The 12392-nt window shown below is 42.9% G+C and overlaps 1 protein-coding gene across 4 annotated transcripts in view; it reads right to left on the bottom strand.

The window, feature by feature from the left end:
- Positions 1-2392, bottom strand: part of DENND1A (DENN domain containing 1A) — a 339130-nt gene extending 336738 nt beyond the window's left edge. For all 4 annotated transcript variants that reach the window (XM_067541721.1, XM_067541722.1, XM_067541718.1 and 1 more), the window contains exon 1: positions 2283-2392. In XM_067541721.1, coding sequence (XP_067397822.1) covers positions 2283-2380 — 98 coding nt within the window. In that variant the 5' untranslated portion in view covers positions 2381-2392. The remainder of the gene's footprint in view (positions 1-2282) is intronic.
- Between the last annotated feature and the right edge of the window lie 10000 nt (positions 2393-12392).

The raw sequence follows: 12392 nt of genomic DNA, 5'->3' as shown, positions 1-12392 counted from the left end.
CCCTTTGCGCTTCACAGTCAAGAACTACCCAAACCAAAGCCTAAAAATCCTCACCTTTTTCCTAAAGCATTCCATGCCCACACGTGCAGTATACCCAAAACTGCCATCTAAATCAATCAATTAATTCTCTTCTCTGTTTAGCTAATTTCAGATCCTAGAAAAGAAATGAGAACATCACTGGCTGTTTCGTTGCAGGAAAAGTGTATTTTCAATTACATCCTCATGACACATAAAACTCTTTAAAAAGAGATGCTCACAACTCAGACTAACAAAACAGAAATCCCAAACAGAGAAATTTTTGCATTTCAGAAAATTAAGAAACCTATAGAAAATTTTCTGCAAACATTCCCACTAATTAAAAAATAACTGATCTGTTTTCCTTTATGAGGAAAGACCTATTGGGAAGAAGGAGGGGGGTGAGCAAAGGGAGAGAGGAAAGAGAAACTGAGATAGGAATTGGGGCTACTCTAGATTTAAAAAAAATAATAATAAGCTGAACACTTGAGGGATGGTAGCAATTTGTAAATTACTTCAATTAACTTAGAGTTAACATTTTTCAAAAAATTTAACTACTAGTTAAATTATCCAAAGTGAATCAAACCATGAAGTTATTTGATGAAATTATGTATAATAATTCCCAATGTTTTATGCCCGTCTTCAAAGAGATTTAATATGGATCTCATGTCTTATTCCAATTTTTCATTTTTCTGCATAGAACTGGTAATAAATCTGTGGGAATGTAAAAGAGTACTTACAAGACTGTGCAGAAACAAAAAGCCCTGTTGGCTTATTAACATGTTTTATTTTCCCAAGCAATGCAAAAGTTGAAAGCTACTTCAATGAGGATGTTTAACAGAAAATCTTTGGGTGACATACACAGCAGGCTGTGAAGCAAGCAGACCTACCAAGTCTCATGCATTTAGAATCATGCAATCATAGAAGATTAGGGTTAGAAAGGACCTCAGGAGGTCATCTAGTCCCACACCCTGCTCAAAGCACTTGGATGGAGAGTTCCTCGTTCTGTATTCATTTTAAGACCATTTTTATTTCATTTGGACACCCCAACAACCTTTTAAAAATACAGTAAAAGGGACATCTCAGTCACCCCCAACATCAAATCAATTAATCCAGCAACATTACCAAAATATTAACCTTTGCAGAAAATTCCACCAGAGTCCTATACCACCGATACCTAGTCCTACCCATCACCCACATCTTCTTATGGGTGAGAGAGAAGTGGGCCTTGCACCACACCTTGAAGGCTGACAAACTTGAGCTGTTGCTTTTCCCACTTGGTCTGAGAGTCCCCAAAGCCATGGGGCTGTAACAGAATACACTGCTATCCAACCCTCTCCCATATCAGTGGGGTCCCAGTTCAGGTACCCCTGCTGACTGCAAATCCAATAGTATGTCCTTTAGTTAGGTAGGTGGAAATCCATTATAAATCAAAAGCAAAAATCTTAAAATCAACCCAAAAACCAATAAGCAGTCAGACAGACCAGTCAGCACAGGTTCAATTATACATGCAAAAGGAAACATCACTTAAGTGAGTAACCAAACTCAGTACCACCTGAAGTGTCTTGAATAGATTTAGCATGTTGTCCTATGTAGAACATATTGCAGTACCTAATCTTAAAGTGACAGTGAGCCCCCGTTTTATCAGGATCTGCTGTAGGTGGAGGGGAGATAGCAGCAGCTTCAACCCATTATTCCCCACCACTTCAAATCCCCCTCCCCACATCCTTTAAAGTTCCCTCGCTCGTCTCATCCACCCTCACTCCTCTCACTTTCTAGGCCTGCTGGCTGGCTGAAGACTCAATCCTTCCCTCAGGGCTTGACTACAGACACCCACCCTCAACAGGGAAGATACAGGCCTCTCGTCCCCAGGCACTCCTTCCTCCCCAGCACCGGAACAGCGACGGTTGCCCCCCGAGAGCACCCCCACCTCAGACAGCCCTGTCCCTCAGCCCGCAAACTGACAGATTCCTCCCCCAATGACGTCCGTTAGCCTGCTCCTGAAGTTTGCTCACAGGGACTCCCCCTCCCTCGGTGCCTGGCCCTACACACCCACCATCGTGAGCCCGGCAGGCAGGGGGCCATGGGCATCCTTCAGGCAGGGGACAGAGGGGACGTGGGGGTGGAAGGAGCTTCCCTCTCCCGGGCTCACCCCCACCCACCGCCCTCTCTTTGGGCCTGCAGGCTGGGCTGGGGGGCTCCCCCATTCTCCTCTGTCCTCATTGAGAGGCCCGGCGGCTGGGCAGAGCGGCTCCCCCGGCACTCACTTGATTCTGGATCCCATGGTCTCTGGAGGGCCGCATGGGCCGGGGCTGAGGGGCTCGGTGGGCTGCGCTCTCTCGTCCGCCTCCCCGCTCAGACTCATTTCATGCCAGTGAGCGCCATGGTCGCACGCCCAGGCAGAGTCACAGCGCGGCGCGGAGACTGCTGGGAGCTGTAGTACGGCCTCGGCCCGGCCCGGCCCGGCCCGGCCCGGAGGGAGGCTGAGAGGGGGCAAGAGCGAGGACTTGGCTTCCTGGCTGGGCGCCCCTCCTGCGTTGTCATAGCAACGCATAGCAAGCGCGCGCACACCATTCAAACCCGTTCAACGTTGCCTGAGGGGAAACAGGAACCAGCCTTTCTGATACCAGGGACTGCCTTGCTGCCTTCCTAAAGTGTGTCATGGAGCTCTCAGGAGCTGGGGCCGGTCCACAGACCAGTCGTTGATAAACACTGCCCTAAACGGGAGCCAGGTTCCCCCCTCTAGCCCACCTCATAAACATTGGCTGGGTTGCCCCCACCAGGACACTCCATAAATACGTTCCAGGATTCATCCCTACCCCCATTAAAGGCATCAATCAATAGGGGCTGGAACGCCCTTCAGGATGTCCTGAAATAGAGGTTGAGACTGCCACTCTCCCTGGCCCCCACTCCAGTGGCCTGTAAATGGGACCTGGATACTCCCCCAACACCCCATAAAAAAGGGTCAGGAACTACAAATGCCTGGTAAATGGGGTTCAGAGTCCCTCCAGAACACAACATAAATAGGGGCTGAGACCCCCACCCTAAAGACCCTGTAAATGTGGGCCAGGACTTGTCCCTACTAAAACGCCCAGTAAATAGGGGCATGGCCCTCCCCAGTAGCCTTCACTTCCCTTTATATATATAGGGATTGAATCTTCCCCACCCAAAACAGACTCATTGTCCCATAAATAAGGACTGATGAATTCCCACAGCCTCCAATAGGTACAGAATGTCCCATGGAGAAACCCATCCCAAGGGGCACGACTGGTTTTGGAAACAGGATATAGTTTCCAGGAAGAAAGAAATTATGAGCTGGGACTTCTATTGAACCAAGACGCAATAAATTGCAGACAAGGTTGCAGAAATCAAAGCTGTCCAAGAGACAATAAAAATGGGCCAGAAGGAATAACAAGACCTGAGGAAGAACATAAAACAGGGTCTGGAGGTTTTTTAGAAGGAAGTGAAAGCAGAGATGAGATTCACTAAGTTGAAAATAAAAACTCTGCTGGATCAAAAATTACACAGAGTCTGGACAGATCTTGAAACCAATCTACAGCATGCTCAGTCAAGACTGGCAAACAGGATCGAAGAGGTGACAGGCAACTTGATTACCATGGACTAAATAGGAAATCCCCAAAACGCTCTGTTCAACTTAGAACTTAAAGTAAGAGATGAGCTGCAATAAGGAATTAAAGAGCTGGAAAATTACCTGGAGAGGAAGCTGCTGGGATGAGGAATCAAGCCATCCAGAGCATTTGGGCAAGACAGGACATTTACAAACTTTTTGATCCCACTTTTACACCACAGTAGCCCAGCTAGGTGAGATCAGATGATTCCAGTTCAAGTATTACAAAAGCCAACCCAAAAAAAATACAATAGTGATCGCTGAGGGAACAACTTCCTCGGAGGCTTATCTGGCTGCATTTAATATTGTATCTCAAATATATCATGGGAGAGACAAAGAAAGAAGTGTTTTTAATAGCTAACTTAAGTGCACTAGATCTGATGATGCTCCAGAAAAAAACTGAGTTATCAAGAGATTGCAGAAGCAGTTTGGAGGCACCCATCAACCTAAACTGGCAGAGCACAGCTAAAGGCTAGGAGAAGGGAACAAGAGATCCCAGGTTAACTGGCAGAGAGCCAGACGAGATTGTTTTCTGGCAAATTTAGATACCACTGGGGGATAAACTGACAATGGTCCATTTCATTGATGCTTGACATTGTCTTGCTAATTAAGATTACCAAAAGAAAACCAGGGACACTGTTTGTTGGTGATATTTGTTACAGCACTGAAGTCCTTCCATGAAACAGCCAAGTAGAGAAGAAAGCAATTGCTAGTGAGAAAGATGGAAACTGTCTGACATGAGCTCTGTAAGTACAAATCTATATTTAATATGCATGATGAAAAAGAGGATTTACAGCAGAATGCCTCCTAGTGCTACCGAAAGCACATGAGAATGGCAATTCTGGGTCAAACCAATGGTCCATCTAGCCCAGTAACCTGTCTCTGACAGTGGCCAATGCTAGGTGCTTCAGAGGGAATAGACGTAACAGGGCAATTTCAGATGATCATCCCCTGTCGTCCAGTCCTAGCTTCTGGCAGTCAGAGGCTTAGGGACACCCAGAGCATAATGTTGCAACCCTAACCACCTTGGCTAATAGTCATTGATGGACTTGTCCTCCAGGAATTTGTGTAATTCTTGTTTGAACCTTCTTATATTCTTGACCGTCACAACAGCCCCTGGCAACATGTTCAGCAGGTTGACTGTACATTGTGTGAAGTATTCCCTTATGTTTGTTTTAAAGCTCTGCCTATTAATTTCATTAGGTGATTTCTGCTTGTGTTATGTGCAGGGGTAAATAACACTTCCCTGTTCACTTTCTCCATGACATTCATGATTTTATAGACCTCTATCATTAACTCAATGAGAGCACAGAACTCAGGTTCAGAGCAAAACACACTGTAATAATTATAAATGTACAGAACAGCCCTGCATAATTCACATGTTCATTAAAAGATGGTGTCATGATAACTGTACACCAAGCACTACACAGTTCCTAACAGCCCCTCAAAGCTTCAGGGCCAGTAGAGCATTGTCCAGCACAGCACATTACTGTGGCTGACTATTCAAATGCTTTTTAAAGGCCTCCATCGGCTGCATAGCTTGGCGTTGAGTTCTTCCAAGGGTCCTCGTGTCTGGCTGTTTAAAGTTAGCAGACAGCTGCTCCACCCTGGTGGCAATTTCCTCCCTTTGCCTCACAGATATTATGCAGGACACAACAGGCAGCTATAACTAGTGGGATATTTTCTCACTGAGATCTAATCTAGTGAGTAAACACTGCCAACATCCCTTTAATCTGCCAAAAGCACATTCAACCGTTATTATGCACTGCTGAAGTAGTAGCTGAATCTTTCCTTGGAGCTGTCAAAGTGGCCTGCATATGGCTTCATGAGCAAGGGGTAGGCTGGGTCCCATAGGAACGTTATTGTCATTTCAACATTACCAATGGTAATTTGCTGGTCAGGAAAGACTGTCCCTGCTTGCAGCTTTCTGAACAGTCCTGTGCTGTTAAAGATATGAGCATCATGTACCTTCTCTGACCAGCCCATACTGATAGCTGTGAAGCATCCCTTGTAATTCACCAATCCTTGCATAATCATAGAAAAGTATCCCTTTCTGTTAATGTACTCTGTGGTGAGGTGGGTTGGGTCAAAATAAGGACATGTGTGCCATCTTATTGCCCATCGCAGTTTGGGAACCCATATCTGCAAAACCATCCATCAGGCCCTGCTCATTGCCTAGAGCAGTGGTTCCCAACCTGGAGTGCAGGACCCCCGTGGGGGGGTGCCAAAGATTACAGGGGGTCCATGAGGCTTCAGTAATACTGAGGTCATTTAGTCCCGTTCCCCGCCCCCTGTCCCCCCCATGCTCTGTGCTGGCAGGAGTGAAAAAGCAGCCCCCCCGAGGGAGCAGCAACTCCAAGCTCCACTCCAGCCATAGTGGAGGAGTGGCCCCCCACAGCCCTGCCAGAGAGGAGCAGCCCCAGCAGTGAGAGCCTGGAGCAACCCCAGCCAACCTGCCAGGGCCTGTCTCCATTTACCCTCAGTCCATTAGGGACGGGAAGAGGCAGGGCCATACAGGGGTTCGGTGGCAGCTGTGCCAGGGAAGGCTTAGTTTCTTACTCAGGTAAGAGTAATTTATTATTATTATTATTATTTATGTAATTTAGTGTTATTATTATTATCATTATATGTGTTTATAGGGGTTATATGTGTTTATGGCCTGTGAGAGGGGAGGGGTTTTGGGAATAACCTAGAGTTAACTAGTGGGGTTTTCACTCAAAAAGGTTGGGAACCACTGGCCTAGAGTCACAGTCCTGCTTAGCAGCATAAATTAATGACATGCATGACAACAGATGCCACTGTGACTTTTCTAATACCAAAATGATTTCTCACTGACCAGTAGCAACCAGACATCGCACAGTGCGATCAGCACTCACTTCTCCACGGTTAGTGCAACTCTCATTCTGGTGCCTATGTACTGATGTGGTGGCATGAGCTCAGCACATTGATCCAGGAATGTGGCTTTTGATATCTGAAAGTTCTGCAGCCACTGCTTGTCGTCCCAAACCTGCATTATAATACAATCCCACCCATTAGTGCTTGTTTCTCAGGCTCAGAAGAGGCACTCCACTATCTGCAGCTGCTCTGTGAACACCAGCAACAACCTTGAATTGGTTTTCATTATGTCCCATAGCAATCTGTCCTCAAAGAAATTGTCATGTCTCCCATTGTTGCAGTGCTTCCTGTAGCTCTGAAAATCCTGGAGAATCATTCATCCTGTGTTTGCAATGTTCATGATAATAGTGCAGAGCTGTGCAGGTTTCATGATTCTGTCAAAGATGGCAGACAGGAATAAGTGCTGCACAGGTTTGCAGATTTTTTTAAAAAGGCATGAAAATTGTGAGATGGGATGGCATTATGGGATAGAGAAAATGCCAGGATGGCAAACTGACCCCTAGCTCCCAGAGTTCTTGTGTGACTCATTTCTATTGCACAGCACATTGCGAAAATCCCCCAAAAGGCATTGTATCAAAGGGTGGCATGTGGCACACTGAGAGACCTACCCATGATCCACCACACTTGCACTGACACAAGTGAGTACACGAAGTACTGATGCAAGCAGTCAAGTGTGCACACACACAAGCAATAAACTAACTGTGGCAGCTTTATGCTGATGTAATTTGTGGCCTTAGAATCAAGCTTTAAACAAAAAACTGGTCTTAACCTTAACAATAGCAGAGCTGACACCCTACTATAATGTCCATCAGGCCATCACTAGCAAGTTGTAAATCTGTGATTTCTTTACATGGGATTATGTAAAGTAGTATAATATATGGGTAAAGTAGTATAATATAATGCAAATGCCACATCATAAACTGACTGGTTGGAACACATACTCCTGTCAATGCTATTGACTGAAGTAAAACTGTATGCTTCAGCTTCAAACTCCTTGGTAATAGTGATACATAGAAGTTTTTGGCGGCTCAATAGACTCTTTGCCCTTGAAGTCAAGGAAAGAAAGTACAATGTTATAAACTAGTTTTTGAGCATGCAGTAGAAGGAAAGGAACAGACAGAGCCACACATACAATCTAAATGTATAAAGTAATCAGTTTAAAATGGATTGAATAAATTCAGGTTTAAGTAGCATCTGATTGTAAATATAGTTTTGACATGTAAATTGCAAGTAGAGAAATCATGTTTTAATATTTATATAAGTAACATAACAGAAAAAGATCACAAACAGGGAGTGGCAACTCAATGCGTTTGCCATGAAGGAAGAACTTTATTTTATTTGTATAAAGAATGGTTCTGTTATGGATGTATGTAAGAGTGTGGCTGACTTCTTCTGTTGACCACTCTGTTAGCAACACTTCAGGAAGATGCTAATTGAGCCTTTACTGACTCACTGGTGGTGTCTACATTGAGCTTTTCTATTAAATCCCCCACAGTGGTAGCAACAGAAAGTCCCAATATAGACCAGCTGCTAGTATTTTGACCACTATGTTATCTAACTCTGCTCAGAGCAGGACTAGTGCCTGTCCAAAAAGACTGGGAAAAGTCTGTCTTATTATTCAGAATGAGAAGACACAAGGCAACCCAAAATATTATGAAAAAACAGAAGTGCGGAAATATTTTCTCTCCATATGCCTAATATTAACTTGTGTTCCATACTGTAGACCATCACTTTTTTCACCTCACCTGGTTTATTTATGTAAACAAGCTGCTCATTAAATAACACAAATTGCATTTTCTTCAATTCTGTTGACAGCATTAGTGTCTGTAGCCAGCACAGTAGTTTGGTGGTAATTGTATTATGTTTGCAGTGCAGTGGATACAGTGGAGACCCTCAGGAAAGGGAAGGGTTTAACAGCACAACTGTTACAGCAATGCCTGCTGGCATATTCATAGACCAGCATTGTCACTGTCTCAGAATAGATGAGCTGATTAACTGTGAATCATCTTCCCAGTAGAGATGAGCCATTTAACAGCAAACAAAAGGGAGGCAGAAGGGGACCTTTAAGGAGAAGAAAATAATCCAGGAATTAAAGGATGGGTGAAAGCCTTAGGATACTACCCAGGCTGACCGAAAAGGCTCAGTTCACTGCCTCGAGAGTAAGAAGTCTGTATTGTATGCTCTGGATCAGATTTGGATGAGTGTTGCAGAACCTATGCTGAATGCCTGAGGCACTTGTGACCACTAATACACGAGAAAATAATTACTGCTTCTCCTCATTCAATGACAATCCCTCTGAAGCATACTCTGATCTGAATTTACTTGGGAAAATGTCTCTGCAACATCTTAGCCACCTGGAGTGGCAGAAAATGAAATGTTCATCTTTTTGGACCAGTTTTTTCTTTTTCACCATGGAGGCTCTAAATCCTTCATACAGAATCTAGGACTACCTGAATAATATTGAGGACAATTCACACGTATAAATGCCTCCAAATATTTCAGAAGCTGAAGGATGGGGCAAACATTCACCAGAGTTTGCAAACTTATCCAAAGCTTATTAAAAATATTCAGACTTATTGGATCTGCAAAACTGGGTTGCGCATCTGGCAAGAATAATGTTTTGTCTCTTTCTTCCCTGTTTCTTGGATGAAGTAATGTAAAATTCTGATGTTTAGTTTAACAAAGTCTGTTTTGTCCAGACTGCAACTTGTCTAAATCTCAGATGAGATTTTGAGACGACTGTAATCATAAACCACCACTTCATCCATACTATCCAGATTACTATGACCTCTGCTATCATTTTGAGCAGATTATATAGTTATACAATATATAACAATATTGTATTGTTAAATCTGTAAAGTAAATCTCACTTGCTTTAGCTCTCTCTTTAACACACATAGACACATATGCACATGCTTACTATCCTTTTCCTGCCAAACTGGCAGATATCTTCCAACATCTGATTTCTATCAAATGCAAGTTGTACCATCCTCAAACTTGGAAATCTGTTTACCATAGGATATGCTTCACTATGGATTAGCTCATTGGCCCATCTAGTGCTTCATACTGGCTCCAACAGTGACCAGTATCTGATGCTTCAGAAAAAGAAAAACATTTTCACAGTGCCCCACAACTATTGTATATGAGGTGTTGTTGTGGATTGTTTACCTTTGAAGAGATCAGTTGACACCCTAAAACATGATAGTTGATTATCTTAGCATCTGTAGCGATAGATGTTGATAGGAATTGGATAATGTACACTTGTTTCCTGCTATAGGTGAAGAAAGAATCATCTGTAATTTGGGCAGACTGAAATATTGCAAATATATTTTGGGGATTACAGAAGGAAGTAGAGCAGTCAAAATGAAAGATGAGGATGTAAATAAAATTTTTGCATAGGAGTGATCAAGATAGCACCAGGTACAGATGCAGAGTGACAGGAAGATTTACAGATATGGGAGATATGATGGAGCAAAGGGAGTTCAGCATGGAAACAACAACCTCATTGCCTGACAGCAACAGTGAATGTGAGATTAGAGTTTCACATTCTAAAGTAAAAAAATAGGAACTCTTTGGCTTCACCAAAGATTAGGGGATTTTGGGGTGAAGAATCTTCTGTTGAGTACAAGGGTATCAGCTTTGGATATATTGAGTCAAAAGACATGGTGGTGAAGCCAAAGAGTTCCTATTTTTTTACTTTAGAATGTGAAACTCTAATCTACACAACTGAACCTTGTCAAATGCTTTAAAAATGTAAATTTTGTATTCCTTTTCTATATCGATGTTAGTATTTTTCAACAAGAATAAATAAGCTATCGTTGGCAAAGTGCAGTATTCCCCTCAGAGTTTTGCTCTAGATCCCTTAACCACCTTGCCTCCCTATGGTCATAGAGAATGCCAAGGGAAAGCACACAGATACGAGCTTCTATTCCAACTCATGACATCCCATTGAAAATAATAGGTATCTCTGAAGTAATGGCTTTGGTACAGCTGCAGCGTAAAATAGTTTAATAGTGTTTTTTCCAATATGAATGAGATTTAACATGAAATTATATTCATATGAATGATAGAGATGGTTCCTTTGTACAGTTTCTAACTACCATGAGAAAATAATGTATTTCTTTATCAGTTGGGCAATGGAGTGTTAACTGCACAGCTTTTTTTTTATCGTGGAGTATAATACTATACTATACAGCATAGTATTAGAGCTAAACTTGTATTTAATCACTGAGGGCCCATTTCTGCAAAGAACTAAGCACCTTTTGTGAGATGCTGAGCACACAAAACTTCCGTGAACTCTTCAGTAGGAATTGTGTCCACCCAACACTTTGCAGGATTAGGCTCTTAAGCCTCTGAAATAGAAGAGGCTTGGTCTACACTGCCACCGGCAATCTACGGGAGATACACAAGCTACTGAGGCATCTCAGCTGCGCTGTGTCAAAGGGAGATGCCCTCTGGTCAACGCAGCCTTACTCCTTTTGAGGAGGTGGATTAATGGTGTTGACTGGAGAACATTTCTGGGATTGATAGAGCAGGTCTCCACAGCCTGCTCAATCGATCCTGCTGTATCGATCAGCCACAAAAGTGGCCACAGATTTTAGGTGTCCAATTTGAGATACCTTGGGCTGACTGTCAAAAGTGTTGAACACCTGCAGCTCTCATTAATTTCACTGGAGCTATAGTTGCTCAGAACCTCTGAAAATCAAGTTTTAGTTAGCTTAAGTTAGGCTCAGAAATTGAGGAACTCAGACTTAAGGTACGCTTTTGAAAATTTAAACCTTGGCACTTAAGAGTTTTGCATTGGCATTAATAGGGTTAAAGTATGGAAGTTCTCCATTAACTCAGTGATCTCCAGTTTATTTTAAAAAACAGTTAAAAGACTGTCACTCTGCATAGTAATTTATCTTGCACTTTCATGTCTCAACATGCACTTAGTAAAAGATCTTTAGATTTTAAGGTTTGTCATTCTTAACTTAAATAAGATGTCCAGTGCAGACACATGAGGAACACAGAAATACTGTTACATTAGGAGTAGAAAACATGAAAAAAAAGAGTGAACATTGTAGAGGGGAAGGACGCTCTTATGGTTAAGGCACAAGACTAGAAGTCAGATCTTGGTTCTGCCACTGACCCATGGTATGACTGTGGGCAAGTAAAGCCCAAATTTCTAAAAGAGGCCTCTGATTTTGGATGCCTCAATATTTTGAGTACCCAGCTTGACACTTAATGGGCCTGATTTTCAGAGGAACTGATCACCTGCAGTTCCCATTGATTTTAGTTTGAATTGCTGGTGCTCAGAATCTCATAAAATCAGGCCCTAAGCCATTATTATGGAATTGGTATTAAGAAGCTATAAGCTACAGTAGCATCCAGTTTGAAAAGTCAGTATAAATCTCAGCAAAATAACAGATTTATTTAAGTGTCTCTGATAGCTGCTGAAATCACATGATCTAGTCCAATATGGGCAGCCATCTTGTCAGAATCATACAGTGAGAATCAAACTGAGCCTCATGGGACTTCGCAGTCAGCAATACCAAGTATAGCCTTGCATTGAAAGGGAGAGTTCTTTTCTGACTTAAAGTAGATTCTGCCTTAGGAAATTCCACAACACATTTGTTTCTGGGGAAGGCATATATTTTCCCTTGCTAACAGACACCCCTCCATGCTAGGAAGCACAAGGTGTGGTGAGTGACTGCTCTTGCTCCTATTGAAATCACTGGCAAAACTCCCATTGAACTCAATGGGAATAGACTCAAGCCTGAATGTATAGCAGTAAGAGAGGATTAAGGCTCCTGCTGTGAACAAAAAGAAAGAGCAAAGGGAAATGGAAGTCTCTTCTAGAAGACGGACCTAT

Source organism: Emydura macquarii, unplaced genomic scaffold, assembly GCF_026122565.2.
Source record: "Emydura macquarii macquarii isolate MOO-44397 ecotype Brisbane River unplaced genomic scaffold, CSIRO-AGI_Emac_v2 contig_691, whole genome shotgun sequence".
Taxonomy (NCBI): domain Eukaryota; kingdom Metazoa; phylum Chordata; order Testudines; family Chelidae; genus Emydura; species Emydura macquarii.
This window is presented reverse-complemented; position numbering and strand designations above follow the sequence as displayed.